Source organism: Danio rerio, chromosome 3, assembly GCF_052040795.2.
Source record: "Danio rerio strain M-AB ecotype USA chromosome 3, GRCz13ab, whole genome shotgun sequence".
Taxonomy (NCBI): Eukaryota; Metazoa; Chordata; class Actinopteri; order Cypriniformes; family Danionidae; genus Danio; species Danio rerio.
In genome coordinates this window covers 50,357,775-50,381,756 of record NC_141023.1, presented here as the reverse complement: position 1 = coordinate 50,381,756, position 23,982 = coordinate 50,357,775, and the positions used below count along the sequence as shown (strand labels likewise).

Genomic DNA, 23,982 nt, shown 5'->3' with positions numbered 1-23,982 from the left:
ATTGACTCATCTTGACAGCGAGTTTCTCATTTGATAATGATGACGTTTCCATCCAAAAATACAAATAAATTTAATGCGCAAAACTGAATTATCCAACGCAATCTCACTTTATTGGCTAATTCCTATAAATTTGTACCATCTAATTCGTACAATTTTGTACGATTTGCTCATCACCTAATGATGGCTGGGGTTAGGGGTGGGTTTGGTTGCCATGACTACTTATTTAAAATAGTACATTTTTGTATGACTGAACCCGAATTACAAATTAGCTGCTAAACTGACAAAACGTAACACACTTTCATTTCCTCGTGAGATCAGGCTGGACTATTACATAAAAGACATGCGAATAAAGCAGTGTTTTATTCAACGAGTCAAAGCGAACAGAATCGTCACTTCCCAATTAACTGGTGGCAAGTATCAACAGTAAAAACTGAATTTGCTGCAGTAGGAGACGCTGCGTTAATCTTTTCCTCATCTAATCAATGACTTGCACCTCAAGCCTGGTTTATACTCGTTGACTAGTTTGCTTGAGTGTGCGTGTGCGCGGCGAATGTGACGTCATCACAGTTTGCGGAGGTTCGCTTTGGGTGGCCGACCTGGGTACCTATTATATATATATATATATATATATATATATATATATATATATATATATATATATATTTATCTGTTTATTTCTTGTTATTGTCTGATGTCATAAACGTGATGTCTAAATTAGTGTAAGCTTTATTTTTTAAGCAAGGCGGTCTTCAATTTTATACAGAGTGGCTATTTTACACAATCTGCATAAAAAGAAAAAAAAAATTAAAATAAAAGCTGTCAGACAACAAAGAATGCTTAAATTGTCTTTAATGCATACAAACATATAAATAAGTTGCTGCTCTTAAAAAACAGTATCTAGGCAAAACAAGAATACAATCATATATAATACCTGACGATTATCATTTAAGGCATCTACAGATAATAAATAATTTATTGCACTAGGCTGCTTTACACAGTTTCTGTTTCAACAATCATTTGTTCACAGAATGATTTTTGTTATCCTCAGAATTTAAATGACAGTAATATGAACATCAATTACTACTGGCCTTAGTTAGTAACCCTTTAGAGGAAAAACAAAAACAATAATTATTTTATTTTCTTGGATGATTTGAAGACTGTAAAATATCAGTTCATTTTTATACAGTACTGCAGATAGGAGTGTGAGATATTTACATAATAATAAAAAAGTACTTCTACTATAAAGAAGGAAAGTAGAAGAAGTAATAAGGCTGATTATTAAATATTTATAGTCTTTTTTTATCATTAAAGATAAGTAAAGGTTTTTTGTTGGATGGGTTTTATTCTAGTCTGCCTTGAGCCATTTTGGACAGAAGTAAAGAAAACATGAGAGATACTGAAACATTTATTTAAACAGCCGATTCATTTAATAATCTGTATGAATTCTGAGTTTACTGACTGTCTTTATAAATGGACTTCAGAATCAGTGACTCAAATGATTCCTTTGGAAACAAAACAATACAGTTTTGCTTTTAAATCCACAAATGTCTTGATGATTCATATGGGAGTCGCTGGGATAATTAGGTAAAAATAAATGCAGATTATAAGACAATGAAAGTGTTTTTGACCTTGCATGCATATTAGACTGTTGTTGGCGACCCTATTTGACATGACCCTATGTCCTGTATAGTAGGGGCTCTTTAAAGGTGTAGTTTGTAAGTTTGACAACCACTGGTTGAACTAGGTATTGCACTCTCCTGAATCAAAACATATGCAAGCACAGGTTGCCAGATTGACGACGTCAACAGAAGTGTGCCTAACTATCGAGCCTAAAGGCTGATTTAAACCGTGTTCTAACTAAAGGCAACGGCACGTGATAGAAAGTATATTGTCCATATTAAAAGTAGTTTTTATTCTAACCAACACCTGAAATTGATATTTTAGAAACGGCTTTTATTTTTTGCAGCTGAACGAAAGGAAATTGACAATGATCACCTCAGGTGCACCTCATGTGTTTTATTCAGTGTTAAATGCTAATAATATGAGTTTGAATGCCATTTTACATGACATTTATTATCATATTACTGAAAGCAGCAGCAGATAGTACACCTCAGATCTTGAACTGTAGAACTGTGACTCAGCCAACACATATCAGTGATTCAGAAGCACAGAATAATGCACACATTGGAGTGCAGTGAGAGCACTATTCTGTGCTTCTGAATGGCTGTATTTACATTTCTGTCGTGTTTTGTCTGGTCCAAACAGCCAAATTGCTTATCACCTCAAATATTGTATTATAGCATGTTGTTAGGACATAAAGTTGCAATGTAACCTGCTTACCTAATGTTTACATTTGCAATATTGATATTATTTGCTAATTAATATCCACCACATGCGGAACTCTGAATCTGCATCTCATTTTAGAGTCTGCTACTGTCCACTGGAGGTTGCATTTTGGTCTCGGACACATACTTTGAGAGCCTTTCTGACTGATTGAATGAAATACGCTGTTTTCCACCAAGGCAACCTGGTGTGCTGAAATATAATTGGCTAAACTGGCAGTGGGCGGGATAAATGATTAAAACAAAGACAGATGTTCCTGCATGTAATGCACATTTTCGAAGCAGAATATCTGACTTCAGCATTGTTTTTCAGATAAACAAGAATGTTCACTTGGCATGTTATCTTCAAACATATTATGGTATTTTTATGCTTTAGAAGAATCAAAAACTTACATACAGCTCCTTTAAAACAACAATTGATTTTGGCAAGTCCACCTCACCTTAATGTTGCTAACTCAGACAAAAAAAAAATAATTTTTAGACAGCTTTCAGTGTAAAAACCTTAAATTTCAGGAGATTCTTTATACATATTTGAACACAGAAGGAATACCTCTCGATGAGGTGCATTCAAGTGGACAGATATCCACTAGCGCAGTTTCCCAACCCTGTTCCTGGAGGCACATAGGCATTGCATATTTTAGATGTCTCCCTTATCTGACCCATTAATTTCAAGTTTAGGAGCCTTTTGTTCTGATGAGTTGATTGAGGTGTGTTTGATTAGGCAGATGTTGAAAATGTGTACCGTTGGAGTGCCTTTGTGTACAGGGTTGGGAAACACTGTACTAGCGCAGTAAAATACCACTAGTGCAAATCACTGTCAGTAGAGCTGCTGTAAGGTAACTTCCACATCATGTTTTTTTTCATTAATATGCACTTAAACTGTTTCATTCCACCACACATTCGATTAGATAAAGATGTGCTGTTATCAATTTGAATACCCTTTAAAGGGCCTTGGGTTTATTTCGCCATAACATAGGCCTATAAGACCTTGGAAAAGTTTAGTGCAGTCAGATAATATTACATGTTCATGAAAACTTTCATGGCTGAAAAAAAATGAGAAGATGATAATAAATAAATTTATATATGGAATTCTTCATATTCTTGCAAGGCAGGTCATGGATCCCTGAAGTAAGTTTTTGCAGAGTAAGATGCCTGCAGTTTACAGATCACAATTCAAAAAGAACCTTTGGAATCTTTCAGGATCAGCACTGTTCATGCACTACAGATTAAAATTAGATTCACTTACATTTAACTCTTTTTGCTATAGTGGCAATTAACTTTAGAGTGAGCTCACTAACCTTAGCACTGCATAGAGGCAGTTTCTGCCTGAAGTATGAGATTCACCATCTGTGACAATAACAGAGTTAAGGCCCGTGCACCCTTTTTTTCTTCCATTTTCCGTCGACGTTTAACTCCTCGTGACTAAATAAAGGGTGATAATGTGATCGTGCATACTAAGTAGCAAAACACTAGGCGTAAAAGCGTAATTTTTAAAGAAGCGCCTCATGCTTGTTTTTTTTTTCTTTTGTTTTGACGTGCCGCGTCAAAACCTTTTCCACCAATCAGATTGGCACTTTTGTTTACGTGCATGCAGCGGCTGAAGTTACAGTAAACAGCACTTGAAGGTGCTCAAGCACAAAACTGTCAATGTTATCGCATATTGAAGATGCCCAGAGGCGATATGAACGTGGAGCTGCTTATTGCACTGGTGAACAATAATAATTTCTTTACTGCAAGAGCTGGAGCTGCTACTTGAACCATCTATGCTTCTTCGAATCGCCAATAACTTTATTAACAAGCGTGTCAACTTTCTGTCTTCTTCTTCTGTGTTACAAGCGGGTGTCAGAAGCTTGAAAATGTGTAGCGCCATCTAATGTCAAGGAGTGATTTTGCATAATCTTCTGCTCGACGCCAGTGAAAATTGCTCGGGTTTGAATCCGGAAAAGTGTCTCAAAAAACGCTGACGATAAATGCAAACGAAAAGCCCCCCGTTTTGTCCAAGCCATTGTTGCTTTGACTTTCCTTAGAACAGGGGTCACCAGTCCTGTTCCTGGAAGTCTAATGCTGTGTTTGCACCAGATGTGGAACACGTGGATAAATCGCACTATTCACACTTAAATAGATGCTTAAACATTTTGAGTTTACTCGCTTTATTGGTGCGTCAATTCCGATTCTTTCACGTGTCAAATTCACTTCAGAATAAACGCGGATTTACGTTATGGTTGCTAAATGGCTAACAAGTATTTGATTGAGAAAATAACATTGTTTGTGCTTTATGAAGGTTGATAAACACTGTCAATTCGTTTAGAGCCGGTTCTGAGTCCACTAGATCCTTTCAGAGGTGCACCCAGCTCTATGAGCTCATAAATTCCTCCAGAAATTTAACATGGATGATGAAAGCTTTCAGGGGTACTTCTGACTGAGCCGAGTCCAGTTTGATGAACTGCTATCGGTGTAGGCAGAAGGATTTTCCCCGGGGACACCAAAAACAGGCGTTACGTTATAATCATGCCCCCACAAGAGCAAGCTCCTGATTGGTTAACGTGGCGCGAATGTCCGTTGAAGTTCAGATTTTTAAACTCGAGCCATTTGTGCATTAATTCGCGCACGCCATTTGCACGTATTGTGCTGCAAGATGTCTATTCGCGTCTTTGCATTTACTTAACACATAAATCACTGGCGCTTAAGGCTTCTTCCATGTCTGGTGTGAACGCAGCCATTTCATGTTAGATTCTCTCTTGCTTTGTTTGCAAGCCGTATTTTTTGATTATTTTCTTTAAATTATTATATGTTTAAAACAAACATGGCTCACTCGCTGTGAACAGCTGACTTATTTCAGAGCTCTTACAGTTCTCATAGTTGTCATGGTAATGCACAATATAATCGATGCATCTATACTCGACGTTTAAGGTTTCAAGACAGAAATATGCACGAGCAATTATCTAGATTATTTCATCTTAACTCAGATTATTTAGATCAAATGATCTACAACTTGCTGTTATGGAACCAATTTAAGCGTGGCCGTTTAGTTTGGCTCATTGAAGTAAGTTTTTTGACTTTAATCCCTGCCTTTCTAAACGACTTATATGAAACAGCCCCCTGCAGATTTCAGTTGCAACCATATCAAACACACCTGCCTGTAATTATCAAGTGCTGTTTAGGTCCTAATTAATTGGTTCGGGTGAGTTTGATCATGGTTTGGTGCTGAACTCTGCAGGAAGGTAGGAATCTCAACCCAGGCTCATACTGAAAACATACCCCTATATACATTCTGGAGTGTGCCAAATTTTTTTTATTATTATTTTTGCAGTTTTTGTTATTGTGAGACCACTCTATACACTTTTTGAGATCTCAACTGACCCACCTCCTCCTTTCCTAAACCCAACCAATAGTGTTTTCAAAAGCACTGACCAGTGCTGATTTTTACCACATTTTAAGATTTTGCCACATTCTCAAGTATAATTAAATAGTCCTCTCAGGATCAAGCAACCCCCATTGTTTTAATTTCTGGTAACGTACACCATCGAACCAAAATCTTCCAATATTTCTCAAAGCCGCTAAAAACTATATCCTAATACTGAGTCCTGTGGAACTGATATTCAAATGCAATTGGCTTATTTGCTTTTGAGTGGGGGGGAGGGGGGTGGGGGGGTGCGGTGGGCAATTGAAATTACTGTAGATATTAAATATCACACACCCTAACTTTGTGTAGCCTACAAAATCTAAATTTGACTCATCGCCAGTAAGAAAAGGATTGATGAAGTCAAATGAATGCATTAGTTACAACATGTTGTGTTTTGGCAGGACAATCACACATCAGTCTCTGTATCTCTGCTGTTCTTACTGTGTAAAGGCACTGGACTGTATTCACAGTCTATGGTCATTTTAAGGCTTGGCTTCAGGGAATGAGGATCTTGATGAGCTGAAGAACTCTTGACCTGCTCTCGGTCTCTTCGTCTGTCCAGCCAGTAGAAGGACAGCATGATGAAGAGACCAGCCGTGGAGCCTGTTACGCTGCAGGCGAAGAACACATAGATGTATTGGCCAGTGCTGTCCACCAGGATTCCTGGAAATCAAACAAAACAAATGAACTTAAATGTGAGCATAAGATGACATCGCATTTTTTTATTACAATAATTACTGAAGCTTTATGCATGGTAATGTATATGCTATCATGTTATTAGGGTTACTTTAACATTTATAATTACACAAAGGTTTCAATTTTTTTGTTCCGTATTGCTTTTATTTGACATGTTTAGAGTAAAATATTTCGAACAAATGAACCTGCAAATGGATTATAAAGTACAACAGGTAACAATGCTTTACAAAAAGATCTCACTAGTAGATATTAGTTAATATATTAACTAACATCAATAAGGGAAAACAATTGCTACATTATTTTGATGTTTATTTAAAAACATACATTACTACACTGTAAAACCCAAAAAGTTAAGGTAACTTTACTTACTCCAGTAAATTCTAAGTTAACTACACTCATTTCATTTGATAAATTGTGGGTGTTGGGCTTTACATTGTTATAGTTACTATACTTTTACAAATTTTACACTACTGCAAATGCAATCTGAATATTTCTAAAAAGCATACTGAAAGTTTATTATTAACTAATAATTTATATCGAAGTACTCGTGATAACTATTTAATTCATGTTTATAATTACGATAAACTTATTTCAGAATATGAGCATGTACACTGTAAGAACAAGTTGTCTTTTTTATTTTAACTTGAACCTTGATTAACAAATGCTTTTGACCAGATGTTTTTGTTAAATAATTTACTGCCAATAAAAAATAAAATATGAACTATTTTAACAGATTTTTCATAAAAGTGCATTTGAAACCAGCCTGAAATAGTATAGCATATGTAAGATCTTTACAAGTTCTTTTTCGAAAAAAAGTTTTTCCACAAGTTCACACTTATATATCTAATCTGTTTGAACAAATAATGAGCATTGTTGTGTGGTGGGAGAGCTCCAAGCTCAAAACATGGCCTGAAGGTCAGAGTAAATCAGGGTCTCTTCCATCCAATCCATATCTGTTTTCAAACAAAAAAAGGAAAATGAAGCAAAAAAAAAAAATGTTTTGCTCTATTTTCGTTTTATTAATTTAGGGTAGAAAAATAGACAAATTACTTAAAAATTCATTATACACATGTAGGAGGTGCTAAAAACCCATTTTCCTTCCTGACATAGCCCTGACACTGATTGAACTGTGGGGTCATTTTTGTGCTGTTGTATTGCATTAATGCAAAAATGAGTGTGTGGATATTTGTATAAATGTAAATTTTTTAAATCTTTTTTTGTGTCTTGACTCTGTACAACATTTACAACCTGGTTTTAAATTTGTGACTGCAGATGCTGATCCCATTTGATTTCAATTTATTTTCCTTAACACTGAGCTACTTAGTTCAATCTAAGTGGGTTTTTAAATATACATAATTTTTTAAGAAATATAAGACTTTCAAGGCCCTCAACTTTTTAATTTGTGTATATATTTTTTTTTAAATCCTATTTTTATTTTAGGTGTAAATTTATTAGTTTTAATTAACCATATGTAATTGTTTTTGCTGAAATAATTTCTGCAATTTAAAATGGGTACTGTGTATGATTCACCATAGCGTGAACTTACCTGATATAACATGAGAACTGAAGAGTCGAGCATTTTTAATTAGTTCGTCGCTTCATTCAGACGTCTGCGGTTTGCATTAAAAGCAGTGTGGTGTACGGTAAATGTTACATTTTCTAGTTTTGGACTTTGGAATTTGGCCTCCTACTGCACAACACAACATGTTTACTATTGCCACCGGCCTCTTTTTGCAACCGGGAACCCGTGTGCATCATGTGTGACGTAGGTTGGTAATTTGTCTATAAATTAGGTCTTATACATGCTACTCCAGTGCAGCTACTCTGATGGTCATGTACTGTAGGCGCACAATCACAGCATCACACGGACATTTTTATCACTTTATTCTATTTCAGAGGCCTTAAACCATGCTATTGGGGACCCACTATCCTGCAGAGTTCAACTTTAACTCCAATTAAACATACCTAAAGTAGCTGATCGAGGGTTTTAGGATAACTGGTTATTATATGTGCGTTGCAGTAAGTTGGTCTACATCAGAATTAAGAAATAGGCTCTGATTGGTTAGCTGACAAGTTTTAGTTTAGTTTGCACCTATCTTGGGTTTTAGGTAACATGAAGGCAGCTTTACTGTAACCAGTCTTTGTTGCCATGGTTTTATATACGTAGCAGCTGTGCTGAGATGAGCTACCTAAAACATAAAACCCAGAATTGGTACAAACTGAAAATAAACTGGCTAGTTAGCTAATCTGGCTTCATAGTACAAGCCCCAGGGATGTCAAGTGCCTCTGGACAGCCATTTCATTCATCTGAAATAAATTCCCGTCTACTTAAATGAGGAAATACAGAATATAACCTATTTCCCATACTTACAATTAAAAAAAATATCTTAAAGAGATAGTTTACCCCAAAATTAAAATTGTGCCTTTTTGGAAGGTTTGGAATAACTGCTTGATATAGTTTTATTCAGATCTCTTTACAAAAAGGTTTGATTAAGAACACTATATTTTCAAAACATGTCCAAACCAATGATTTCAAGGAGTAGTTTTTCAAGGCCTGGATTTGACCCATATCAAGATTTTTTGGACAATTTCATGCTCCCAAATTTGTTGGAACAGTTTGAGGATGACCTTTTGCTGTTTCAAAATGACTTTGTACCAGCACATAAAGCAAGCTTCATAATGACATGAATGGGGAAGTTTGGTCTGGAGGAACATGACTGGCCTGCTCAGGGTCCTGATCTCAACCCTATATTAGGATTGAGACTGCAAGCCAGGCCTTCTTGTTATACACAAATGTGCTTCTAGAAGAATGGTCAAAAATGTTCATAAACACACTCCGAAACCCTGTGGAAAGGACTAAAGCTTTGGTGGGCCAACTCAACATAAATCCTCAAATTTAGGGTGCTTTCAAACCTAGACTTTTTTTTCGGAAACTGTCTCGTTTGCCCAGTTAGCACTGTTTGTTTGGCATATGTGAATCCAGCAATCATGCTCAGTTTCGCGCCAAAACAATCGGTCCGACATCGCCTGAATGAGGTGGTCTCGGCTCGAGTGAAACAAACTCTGGAGCGGACTGATTGTAGTGAGAAAGCGATACAACCCGAGCCTGTTTATATCACAGTGTTTTATGGATATGTAATAGGCATATGGCTATATGAAGAGAGAATTATGAGTAGGGCGGGAGGTCATTCAAGACATCCCAAGTCTCCCGGAAGTCTCTGTGCATTTGCGGGAGACTCCCGGAAGCTCGCAAACGAGTGATAATCTCCCGGTAATCGTGCATCTCCCTACCATTCTTCAAATACGTTGTGAACCCTTCCCACACCTCACCACCACATCCCTCCTTGCTTTTCAGACACGTCGCACACACCCTGTCAAACCACCAAACCACCACTCCCCCGACATCTGATCGAGACTCTGCAAAATAAACCGCGGTACTCTGACCAATGTGAGGAGAGTTTACTCACACATGACTTGTTTTAGCTGTTTTGGTCTGTTTAGAAACTTGTGAAAAGCAAACCGCACCAAGAACAAAAAGCAACAATGTAACAATTTTAATCCCTGTTTTGGCACAAATGAATCGATTTACAGTTGTGAAAGCACCCTAAGATTGTTGTGTCATTAAAGTTCCTGTGATAATAAATCCAGATGTCTCAAAACCTTTGCCAATATGCTGCATCTTTCTATATATCTCTGTTCTGAAATTTTACAGACTTGGTTGGGAAAATAATGAAGCTACAATCCAATAATAAATATAACTATACACAAGAAAAAAACTACAGTACCTGCTAATGGTGGTCCAAGCAGTAGCATGATGCTCTCCATAATGCTGATGAGGCCCAGGGCAGATGGGAAGCGGCTCATTTCCACAGTGTCCATCAGTACAGTGAACAACAAAGAGCCAACAAGGCTCATGGAAAAGCCAAACAATATGACATACACCAGCAGAACTAGGAAGCTTGTCCCAATCCCACAGACACAGTTGCTCAACCCATTGATTACCACGGCTATTGCAAAGAGGTAGGCGAAATTATGGCTTCCTCTGAAACGAGGGAGCCCAAAAACGATCGCTGTTGCTGGTCGAACTATGATGTTGATCAATCCCAAAATGGCCATCAGGAGAGCTGCTTGGTCTTGTTCCATACCGTATGCAGTGGCATAAGGAACCAGATAAACTAGAGGCACCACGAAACCCAGCATCATCCAGGACACCCCAAGAGCATAGGCACAGAAGTATGGGTTACTGCACAGCAGGTCGAAAGCCATGTGCCGGCGCAGGAAAGTCATAATTGTGGAGAGAGTTGCCCGCAGACGACCTTTTAGGCCCTGATGAACAGAAAGGCAGTTGGTTTTGAGGTGGTGATTGTCCGTCTCTTTGGTTCTGGTTTCCGTTTTTGGTTTGGCTGCAAGGGGGCGCATCACTGCGCCACAAACACAACAGTTCAACAGAACCCCTCCGAGTACCAGAAAACTACCCCGCCAACCAAAGTTTCTGAGCAGATAGTTAGCCAGCAATGGAAGGATGCTGAGACCCAGTGCGGTGCCAGTGGAAGACAAGGCATTGGCGAACGCCCTGCGACGCACAAAGTAGTGGCCCACCATGGTGATCGATGGCTGGAAACACAAAGAGAATCCCATTCCTGAGAGGGAAAGATAATAATTTAGTCTATGTGGCCTGCTGAGCAACAAAATCAGTGTTTGTCAGAAGATAATTTACTGTACACAAACCTGTGATAATGCCAGCGGTGATATACAGCTCTACCATTGTCTGTGCAAATGAGCTGGCTGCCATTCCCAGTCCGCTAAGGATCCCGCCAATAATTATAGTTGCACGGCAACCACAGCGCTCCACTAGAACACTACATATGGGGCCTACGGAAAAAACAAAAAAAACAATGGCATTGTAATGTGAACAATAATGAACATGGTTGGTCCCAAATACACTGTCATGATGTTCACACACAATAGATGCATTTGACTTACAGATGATCTCATCTAAGGGAAGCAGATAATCTCAAACAACGGTACACCCCCACCCCACACAAAACATAAAAATGAGATTATGGGATAAAGCACTTTATCCGAAAATCAAAGCTTTGGCAGAAAGGCTTGAATTTGATTATGGAGGAGGCTCACTTTTCCATACAGATATACTCAACTTTACATGAGATAGAAACATTTGAACTTGCAAATATTACATAATGGACTCTATAATATTTAATCAAACATAATAAGAGCAATAATTCATACACTATTGTCAGTACATTCACTATAAACTTAATATATTTTGACAAAATGAATGGTAGATGTAGATGACCACTCACATGTAATCAAGGTGGAAACAAGACACTGTTTGAATTGACATTTTGTATGTTAAGTGGTTTTGAATTTGACTCTATGTGCCAAAATGTGGAGTGGTGGAAAAAATAGAGCTGGTTTGAGATCAGTTTAGTGGATTGTAAATCTTGACATTTTATAGCTGGCTATAATTCAGGGCAACTTTATCCCTTAAAATCCACACCCTTGCAGTGTTTAGCTTCAACTCTAATCAAACACACCGGAACAAGCTAATTGATACCTTCAGGATTACTCAAAAGCTAAAGATAGGTACGTTTGACCAAGGAAGAAGCTAAACTCTGCACGACACCAGATCTCAAGCACCAGATCTGACCAATCCTGGGCTAATTGGCTAATAAACTACATTTGAGTATGTACTCCACCTAGTCATTATTACTAAATGCTGTTTTGGTCAATCAAAAGTAATTGTAGACAGATGTTTAAGCTATTGCAGCAGTCAAAGAATCATCTTAGACATTTGGTCTGGGTCACCCAAGACCCAAATATGTGATACTGTTTTGGGGGGGAAAAAAATTATTGCAAATAATGCAATATAGTAGTTTAACCAAAAATGAAAATTATACAATAATTTACTCACCCTCAATGTATGACTTTGTTGTGTCAGATGAACACAGAGTAGTTTTTTATGCTGGCTTTTCCATGCTGTAAACATAATGGTGTTGCATGCTGCCTTTACTTTGACACTTTCAAAACTGGATAAAACTGTTGTAAAACTAAATGTTGTAAACCATATGACTATTTTTTTTTTTTTTTTACTTTGATATGTTTAATCATGGGGTAAACAAATGTCTTATGAAATGATTTTTTTTTAATTATTAACTAAATGACTGACTTTCGGCAGTGGTCAAATGCACATTATATGTGACTGACATTTAATATTTAATATATTTATATATTTTAAATGTGACTGATATTATATATATATATATATATATACAATTGAAGTCAGAATTATTATCCCCCTTTAGATTTTTTTCTTTTTTAAATATTTACCAAATTATGTTTAACAGATCAAGGAGATTTTCACAGTATGTCTGATAATATTTTTTTCTTCTGGAGAAAGTCTTATTTGTTTTATTTTGGCTAGAATAAAATAAGTTTAATATTTTTTAAAAAACATTTTAAGCTCAATATTATTAGCCACTTTAAGCTATAAATGTTTCAGAGTCTAGAGAACAAACTATCATTATACAATAACTTGCCTAATTACACTAACCTGCCTAGTTAACCTAATTAACCTAGTCAAGCCTAAAATGCCACTTTAAGCTGTATAGATGTGCCTTAAAATATCTAGTAAAATGTTATGTTCTGTAATCATGGTAAAGATAAATAAATCAGTAATTAGAAATGAGTTATTAAAACTATTATGTTTAGAAATATGTTGATAAAATCTTCTCTGCGTTAAACAGAAATTGGGGAAAAATAAACAGAGGGGCGAATAATTCACGGGGGCCAATAATTCTGACTTTAAATATATATAGATACATACATACATGCATACATACATACTATACAGTACCACTAAGCCTACTAGTTTTCCCAAAGCTTCAGCTACGAATGTCTTGTAGGCATTATAGAAACATCAACAGCTTCATAAGATATGCATTAACCTCCTAGTAGGGTATAGGTTTGTTTGACGAAGTATCTATGCATTTTTGGAAGCTGCATTTTTGGAAGCTTTAAAATAAAAGTCCCCACCCAACACTATTTTACAGCATGGAAGAGCCAGAATAAAATTGGAATCTACTTTGACTGTATTCATATGCGAGATAAAGTCATTCACTGAGGATGGCTTGAGGGTGAGTAAACAATGAGGTTATTTTTAATTTTTGTGTGAACTGTTCCTTTAAGGCAGGGGTGTCCAAACTAGATCCTGGAGGGCCGGTGTCCTGCTGAGCCCATCAGGACTGAGTTTGGATACCCCTGCTTTAAGGGGTAATATCTAATGTGTAAAAAGTATCGTCATCACAATTTTATTTAAAAACAAAAGTGTATTTTAGTTACTAGTCAGCTAATCCTCTGAACCGGAAAACTAACTGTGATCCTGTCCCAATCTCAACTAAACAAACAGAGGAATGTTCTGAAATTACACTTGAGGAAATCCGGCTTACTTCTAAATTTCTTTGCACATTAATCTGGGATTAGAAAAAAGGTAAACACCTCTAAAAAAAAATTGTTATATGTCATCAAATGAGAGGATTTCATGACACCAGATGCTCAAACAAGTGTGAGCATAATCATCACTTTACCTTTACCTTTTTTTTTTTTTGTTAAAAAGGAAACTTGAAATTAGATTTGACACTTCGCACCCACAGAGAACAAGACTTAGTACAGGGCAAATTACTTCAAGCTCTTTAAAACCTCGAGAGAGATTGAACATTTGCCCTTCTTAAATGAATGCTCTGAGTGTCACGGCACCGCATGAAAACAAACTCACAGGATCACCTTAACATTGTCTTTGGCAGGAACATTTCCTGCAGACAGCAAAAAGAAAGGGCTAGAAAGATTAATAAACACTTCTCACAGAGAACGGCTGTTCCTGAGCCAGGTCGGGTATATAATAACAACCACCTGCCAGACTCAAGAGCTCTCTGACCCAACACAAGCATTTCGCTTCACAGGGTTTCTATAAAGAGTGCGCTATTCCCTACACACTATGTAATGTATGTGTTTTTTCACTATAGCTCAAGCTTGTTTTTAAAGATACAGTATGTACTGCAGGTGGTAGTTCAACAACACAAAAAACCCTCCACTTGTTCCAAACACAGAAATGAGGTTTCTTAGAATACTGAATTAATGACTGCTCTAATATTTTAAGTATTACATTTGTACTGTGTTTTTAAACAAATAAATGATTTCAGTACTACTAAACTGAGACAGTGTAGTGTTAACACTTTATACATTAGCATTTTAAGTAGCTTCTGCAATTTTATTAAAGTTTTTTTTTAATTATCTCTTTAAAAATTCAGCTTAAAAGATATAGTAATGTTGGTGTATCTTTGTCATTGTTGTCTTTTTATTTCAGCCTATTTCAGTACACAGTTGAAGTCAGAATTATTCGCCCCTCTATTTATTTTTTCCCTTTTTCTGTTTAACAGAGAGCAGATTTTTCAACACATTTCTAAATATATTAGTTTTAATATCTTAAATCTAATAACTGTTTTATTTTATCTTTGTCATGATGACAGTAAATATTATTTGACTAGATGTTCTTCAAGACACTTCTATACAGCCAAAGTAACATTTAAAGGCTTAACTAGGTTAAATAGGTTAACTAGGCAGATTAGGGTAATTAGGCAAGTTATTGTATAACGATGATTTGTTCTGGAGACAATCAAAAAAAAAAAAAAAAAACTCCCTTAAAGGGGCTAATAAATTTGATCTCAAAATGGTTTATAAAAATACGTAAAACTCCATTTATTCTAGCCAAAATAAAACAAATAAGACTTTCTTCAGAAGAAAAAATATTATCGGACATACTGTTAAAATCTCCTTGCTCTGTTAAACATCATTTGTGAAATATTTAAAAAAGGAAAAAATGTCAAAGGGGGCGAAAAATTCTGACTTCAACTGTATATGAGCAATTCCATGCAAATGTCAACCTTGCCATGAAAAAAAAATAAAGTTTTCGCCAAAATAGCAAAACTCATTTATTCATTTTCTTTTCGGCTTAGTCCATTTATTAATCTGGGGTCGCCAAAGCAGAATGAACCACCCACTTCTCCACCATGTTTTACGCAGTGGATGCCCTTCCAGCTGCAACCCATCACTGGGAAACATCTATACACACTCATTCATACTCATACACTACGGACAATTTAGCCTACCCGATTCACTTGTACCACATGTCTTTGGACTGTGGGGAAAACCAGAGCACCCGGAGCAACCTTTTGGGTTGTGCAAATTAATTAATTTAGTTAATTCACATGAATTTCTACAGCATATGTTGTATACTGTAAACTTGCAGACTTTTTGTCACATCCAAAACACATGTTTATTTCCCTCATTATACATGTTTGTACATGTTTAACAGATTCAGGAGATTTTCACAGTATGTCTGATAATATTTTTTTCTTCTGAAGAAAGTCTTATTTGTTTTATTTCAAAAACCAGTTTTTAATTTTTAAATACCATTTTAAGGACAAAATTATTAGCCCCTTTAAACTATAAAATTTAAAAATAATTTTTCGATAGTCTACAGAACAAACCATCACTATAAAATAACTTGACTAAATACCCAATCCTGCCTAGTTAACCTAATTAACCTAGTTAAGCATTTAAATGTCACTTTAAGCTGTATAGAAGTGTCTTGAAAAATATCTAGTCAAATATTATTTACTGTCATCATGGTAAAATAAATCAGTTAATAGAAATGAGTTATTAAAACTATCATGTTTAGAAATGTGTTGAAAAAATGTTAAACAGAAATTGGGGGAAAAAATAAACAGCAGGGATAATAATTCTGGTGGGCAAATAATTCTGATTTCAACTGTTTAAATCGTTTGTTTAAAATGCAGTTAGATGTTTTATGATTTTTGCTAAAAGAAGTGACATTTAATTGATAAATATATAGGGATTTTTTTTCAAACAATAATAAATCTAATTGGATTTATTTACAGTGTGTACAATGTCTTACACATTACATAACATGGTAATGGACTGTAATGTTTGCATATCAGGTGTACTTTGTCCTCGTGCACAGCTGCCTAGTAACGAATACTGAGCTGCATTAAGCTGAATAAAAATGCCAGTCTCCCAAATCCTTTTCACCACGTCAGCTTTCCTTTGAGCTGGACTGACTGTGCAAACACTGGATCAGTTCACTTATGAAGTGATTTGTCAATGTACACCTGTTTCCATGTGTCCTGACAGAGCACGTGGGCTACTTTTGATTTTGAAGCTCAGTTATAAAAATTTGCTCTTAATTTACAAGGCATTAAGAATTTTGGAGATCTCTTCTCATTGTTTAGGACATTAAAGACTTATGTTTATATATATATATATATATATATATATATATATATATATATATATATATATATATATATATATTTTTTTTTTTTTTTTTTTTTTTTGCTGAAACTGTGGTCCTTGATTCATGCAAGTCAACAGTTAATGGTACACAGAGAGTAAAAAAAACATATACAGACAAAACAAAATTAATCCATGGTACTCATGATTCTACACTTAGGTTTTATCATTTGAAATATTCGATCTGTGCAAGAATTATGACCTTAACTTACAGAATATTGACTATTTACAGACTCCTAACATTTGGTGTACATCGCTTTGCAACAGGAAGTGTGCGTGCTCCAGACAGTCATTAAATGCATTCTGGACTGTTTGCTGAGACTGTGAATTGAAGGAATTTTGTAAATGATCAAACTGATTGATTATTCACATAAACCCTTTTTTTGTGTAATAAATGAACATAAACTGGATCCAGGCGGCTCTTAAAAAACAGTGAATTATATTCCTGCTTCTCATTATTTAACGACAAAATCACTCATTGCTCTTGACTGAAGGACTTTTGTAGTTTTAATTAGAAACAAATCAAGTTTAATTCTTGGAATAAAGGCCAAACTTGAAGCACAGTTTGACTTGTATATTTTATTCTACTACATTTATTAATTATCTTCAATAATTTTGAGGATTTTTTAACTTCTTTGTTTGTTTTTAGCTAATGTTATGGTCATATATATATAGAGCCCACTCATAAACGCTTTAAATCTGGGCTGTTAAACTTTTTTTTTGGAGGGTTTAGTCCTGCACAGCTTAGTTTCAACCCTTCTCTAACACGCTTAAGCTGTGGTCACACTGCAATTTTCTCCCAATAGGCTTCCTTTTATACGCACAATAATGTTTCAGATCGGAAACATTTCCGAAACAAGTTTCACAGTTCGCTGCGTTGCAAAGTTCAAGCATGCTGAACTCTGGCCTGCAAAATCGCATCACTTGACTGTGTGAGATCAATCGAAGATCAAAACATAACTTCTTGGACAAAAATTTTAAATATGGACCAATCGCTCACTTTTTTTATGTCTAATCCCCTTTTTCGCAGCACAGTACAACAGATTTTCACAAGCTCAAACTCTAGTGTGACCTCAGCTTTACTTGTAGGTTTCAAACAACTTTAACAACAGGCTGAAAGGCTCAATTAGTTTAATCAGGTGTGTTTAATTAGAGTTCGAACTACAGTGTGCAGAACTGCAGCCCTTCCGGAACCGAGTTTGATACCACTGCTTTAAATAATCGTGATTACAATATTGACCAAAATAACCGTGATTATGATTTTTTTAAGCTTTACAGCTTAGCTACCATTAAGCGTTTTGAACCAAAGGATAAAGAAGGATAAACTTTTTATCCAATAAGAAATAAATGCACATGAGGAAACACTTTTCCTAATCAATTATAGGTATGCACATCAAAAAAGTCTGTTTTAACAGATCATGTGATATCAAAACTGTGTGTTGGGATGGTGTTTATGGACAAACCAAAAATGGACCAAATAGTAAAATATCTGAAATGTTGTTTTGTTCAATCTAAACTCCCTCAAAAAATCCTTGAATGAATTCTATATGTATATACAGTTGTATTCAGAATTATTGGCCCCCCTGAATTATTAGACCGCTTGTTTATTTATTTTTTTCCCAATTTCTGTTTAACATAGAAAATATTTTTTTCAACACATTTCTAAGCATAGGGGCTAATAATTTTGCCCCTAAAATGTTTTTAAAAAAATATAAAACTGCTTTTATTCTAGTCAAAATAAACAAATAAGACTTTTTCCAGAAGAAAATTGTCAGACATACTGTGAAAATGTCCTTGCTCTGTTAAACATAATTTGTGAAATATTTAAAAAAGAAGAAAAACATTCAAAGGGGCCAAATAATTCTGACTTCAACTATATATATATATATATATATATATATATATATATATATATATATATATATATATATATATATATATATATATATATATATATATATATTTAGTGCCTGTTTTTTCAAGATGTAACAATTTTGTTCTCTTTGACTCATTAAAAGGTAACAGATATTCCAGTGTTGTACATGTAGAATTCTTTGGATGGAAATATTAATAATCTTGTGCTTCGTCCTGCTTTATCTCGAACCGGCTACTGTAAATTCACTTGTTACTTTAAGTTTATATGGAAGCGTAAATATTTTTGTTGATTATGATGAAATGTGTTTTGTTTAAAGTATTGTTTTAAGTGTATGATATTCTGTTGGAACTAAATAAACCAAATCAAATCAAACATAGCTAATCCGTTCAATGTTACGGATCACCTAGAACAGGAGTCACCAATCTCAGTCCTGGAGGGCCGGTGTCCCTGCAGGTTTTAGCTCCAACTTGCTTCAACACATCTGCCTGGATGTTTCAAGTATACCTAGTAAGACCTTGATTAGCTTGTTCAAGTGTGTTTGATTAGGGTTGGAGCTAAAATCTGCAGGACACCGGCCCTCCAGGAACAAGTTTGGTGACCATTGACCTAGAACTTTAATGACCTGACAGTGAGTAATATAACTACAATTTATCGTTATTTTGGGTGCTCTATAACTTGAAGCCATAAATCCCACTGTCATCCTGTGACCTCGGTGCATATTTATCTTTCTTGTTACGAAACAGATCAGCATTGCACAACTGATTAATGACAGTAACTTGATAGAAGTGTTTGTCTCAGGTACTGTATCTGAGCCTGTGGTGAGTGTAAATGCGGGAGCGCTGTGAAGATTGCATCACGACACACAAGAATCCAAGATTCTCCCTACCGCATGCGTGCAGCACTGCCATCATGATGGCCGGCACCCATGACGTCTCGGTGTTGCTTGCCTGGAAGTCGCTCTGCAGCTCTGTGTAAAATATCCCGATGCAGGACGGGAAAGCCAGAGTCATGGCTAAGACCAGAATTGTGGCAGCAACGACCACCCAACCCCAGCCTCCATCAGGAGCCAGCTGTGCATTTGCTTGGCCTCCAGTTGAACAGTGCCGCTCCTCTGGAAGGGTGGAGGAGGACTGCTCTTCTTCTTCTTCTTGGTCCGGCTCCTCAGACTTGCAGCTGGCCGTGTCCGCGTTCTCAAAGGCCTGCAGAGAAGATGCTCTGCTTCGGGTTACAGTAGTGTTCGGTTGGGGCTGATGAACCTCCACGCCCTCTGTCATTGTTTCTCCTCACTCAAAGGCCTACAGCGAGGACACAGGACATATTACAATCTAAGCAGAAGTGAGACTCCACAATACCACTGATATGTTTGTAGGAAAAGACATTGTGCAGATCAAAATTATATACAGTTGAAGACTGTAATATTAGTAGTATTAGACCTTATGACCTTAATGTTTAAAAAAAAAAAATTTTTAAAAATAATGAAATGACACTTTCTCCAGAGGCAGCACGGTGGCACAGTGGGTAGCACAATTGCCTCAGAGCAACAAGGTTGCTGGTAGGAGCCCCAGCTGTGTCAGTTGGCATTTCTGTATGAAGTTTTCCCTGTTCTCCCCGTGTTCTTGTGGGTTTCCTCAGGGTGCTCCAGTTTCCCTCACAAGTACAAAGACATGTGGTAAAGGTGAATTGGGTAAAAGCAAAATTGCCTGTAGTGTATGTGTGAGTTACAGCTGGAAGGGCATCCGCGGCATAAAACATATCCTGGATAAGTAAGCGGTTCATACCGCTGTGTTGACCCCAGATTAATAAAGGGACTGAGCCGAAACGAAAATTAATGAATGACTTTCTTTAGCAGAAAAAAAAATTAAAGGAAATACTGTGAAAAAAACCTTTGCTCTGTTAGACATCAATTGGTAAATATTTGAAAAAGAAAAACAATTTAGCAGGAGGGCTAATAATTTTGATTTTACTGTTTTTATTTCTTTATTTAATTTCCAAAATGATTATAAAATGAAGTAAACTTTGTATATTTTCAACTGCATTTCAAGTAAAACTTTATTTGTGATTAGTAATATGTATTAAAGAACTTCATTTGAACAACTTTAAAGGCAATTTTCACAATATTTAGTTGCATGTTGTCCACTCCTAACAAACTGTACACACCAATGAAAAGCTTATTTATTCAGCTTACTGATGACGTATATATTTCAATTTCAAAAATTTATCCATATGACTGGTTTTGTGTTTGAAAGTGACATAATAAAATGATTTTATAGCACAAATGTTTGGAAATTATATTTCCTACTATCACATTTTCCATAATAAAGAAGTTCACACCCCATAAATTTGCTTAATGCTTATGTACATTTATTACAATATTCATTCATTCATTTATTTTCTTTTTTTGGCATAGTCCCTTTAATAATCAGCGGTCGCCACAGCCGAATGAACTGCCAACTTATTCAGAATATGTTTTACACAGTTGATGCCCTAGCAGCTGCAACCCAGTACTGGGAAATTCAGTACACTGCTGATAATTTAGTTTATTCAATTTCCCTATACCACATGTTTTTGGACTGTGGGTGAAACCGTAGCACCCAGAGGAAACCCACGAGAACATGGGAGAGCATGCAAACTACACACAAATATGCCAAATGACCCAACCAGGACTTGAACCAGCAACTTTCTTGTTGTGAGGCGAAAGCACTAAACACTGAGCCAACATGCCACCCTATATTATATTATATTATATTATATATTCATTTTTTTCATCTTAGCCCCTTTATTAATCTGGTGTCGCCACAGTGGAATGAACCGCCAACTGATCTAGCATATGTTTTATGCAGCGGATACCCTTCCAGCTGCAACACATCTCTGGGAAACATTTCGCTAATGTTCACCCGGAGGAAACCCACGCGAACTCAGGGAGAACATGCAAACTCCACAAAGAAACGCCGACTGAGCCGAGGCTGGAACCAGCGACCCAGCGACCTTCTTGCTGTCAGGTGACAGCATTACCTACTGCGCCACTGCTTCGCCCTATATTATATTATATTATATTATATTATATTATATTATATTATATTATATTACATTATATTATATTATATTATATTATATTATATTATATTATATTATATTATATTACATTATATTATATTATATTATATTATATTATATTTGACTGTGTAAATGTATATTTAATTCAATCTGAGAGTTAGGGTTATAACAATTATAAATATAATTCATTTTTATTATTTACTTTATGTTTTAGACATATGGTAATATAATGATGGCTTCTTATGCAAACAACATTGAGTAAATTATGAATATGATTTTTATTATGTAAATCAGTTTCTGTAGGGTTTTGCATTTTTATGATTTTGCCCATGAGAGCATCATGATTCAAAACATCTGATTTTGCTTTAAAGCTTGCAGTGTGTCTTTTTTATTGTTTTATTATTATTTCGATAATATTGCATATGCACATCCACAAAATTTCAGTATCACAACGTGTCTTTATAAATAAACCAATATAAAATAACTCTTATAATAATAAATAAAAAAAAAATTCTAATACATCTTATTATGGAAATTGATCAAGCTACTGACGAATATAGATCTTGACTAATATAAATCTGATTTATTCTCAGCGCTCCTTTAGAGTTTCTTAATTCCTCTTTTTTTTAGTTTCACAGCATCACACGCACATACAGGCATAACAGCTCCTGAGGGCACTGGTCCACATGGACCTATGAATAACTGTAACTGGCAACCGACAATATGTTTGTATCACGCTTAATATTTTTCGCTGTCTCTACATGAACAAATTGCACGTGCTACAGGTTGGTTGTTTAATATAATAACAGTTAGCACACTAGTAATTAATTTCATCATAACACAAATTAAAGCTACATTTACCTTGTAAAACACGTATCTATAGATTACCGTTCATCTCACTTTTTAACGCATATCCTACCACCAGCATCAAAGCAGAGATAATGAGATGACATCAACACACCTGTTTTACTCGCGCGCGGCTACTCATCCGTGTGATGAAGCTCCCCTAAAAAACATCCAGCAGTTTTATTATTATGTTTCTCCCCTCACCTTTAGGAGCTGGTGGTCATCTGTTCTTGCCGTGTAGTGGTCCTGTTGTTGACCGCTCGCTCGCCCTGTCCGGCCCTGCGTGACCCGCGTGTTGAACGGCACGCGAGCTCTGGCGCTGCGGGAACGCGCAACTCTCCCTGCGGGCAGCGCTGCGATGGAGACGGGATTACAGGGAGCTCGTGACTGTACTTTATCAACTCCATCATGATTTTTTTCATCCTTGCCCCTTTGCCACAATATCGAACTCTGACGTAATAGCATGACAGTGACAATTTCGTCAATCCCACCCACCTCAACAAAGAGCATCCCGTTTTCATGATAAGATAAGGTGTTTTCATAGGTTTTTCTTTCTTGCTTTTTTCGTTTTCTTACAGCAGTCTTATTAATATCACATAATAATGTTAAGGAGTACGTTTAAATAATATGGTAGTCAATTTATTTATGTATTTAATGTTTTGTTTTGCTGATATGGTTGTTTTTACTTAGAAATTAATTTCTTACAACTGGCAGATTGTTTTTTTTTTTTTTTTTTTTTTTTTGCTGACAAGCAGTCTTGGCTGTAACCTTTGTAGTTTATTTTTAATTGTATAAAAATAGGCCTTGATATTATCACACAGGTGACAGTATTACAAAAAAATATTTTTATGAATGCTGTTTTTAATTGTATTAAACTGTATTTTTTATTAAAAAAGAAAATGCAAATACTGTGATAACGCAGTGGCGCAGTAGGTGCTGTTGCCTCACAGCAAGAAGGTCGCTGGGCTGCTGGTTCGAGCATCGGCGTTTCCGTGTGGAGTGTGCATGTTCTCCCTGCTTTCACGTGGGTTTTCACCGGGTGCTCCAATTTCCCCCACAGTTCAAAGACATGCGGTACAGGTGAATTGGGTAAGCTAAACTGTCTGTACTGTATAAGTGTGAATGTGTTTGTGTGGATCCGCTACAAAAACGTGCTGGATAAGTTGGCGGTTCATTCCGCTGTGGCGACCCGGATTAATAAAGGGACTAAGCCGAAAAGAAAATGAATTAATATGAATAACAATAAAACGTTTTAGGCATGCTCTTTTATTTTTTAACAAATCAAATATTGAGGACATTTTGTCATAAGGATCACAAGGTATACAAACACAGAGGGACAAAAAAAGAGCACATGCATGGTTATTTTCTTTGCAAAT

The 23,982-nt window shown here is 36.0% G+C and overlaps 1 protein-coding gene across 1 annotated transcript; it reads right to left on the bottom strand.

The window, feature by feature from the left end:
* Positions 1-832: 832 nt before the first annotated feature.
* On the bottom strand, positions 833-23,058 carry slc16a5b (solute carrier family 16 member 5b). Its single transcript, XM_087245115.1, has 5 exons — positions 22,811-23,058; positions 19,593-20,001; positions 11,170-11,313; positions 10,227-11,081; positions 833-6,408 (listed from the first exon to the last, which is right to left on the bottom strand). The coding sequence occupies exons 2-5, from the start codon at positions 19,978-19,980 to the stop codon at positions 6,152-6,154; spliced, it is 1,644 nt and encodes a 547-aa protein (XP_087101241.1). The 5' UTR covers positions 19,981-20,001; positions 22,811-23,058; the 3' UTR covers positions 833-6,151.
* Positions 23,059-23,982: the final 924 nt, after the last annotated feature.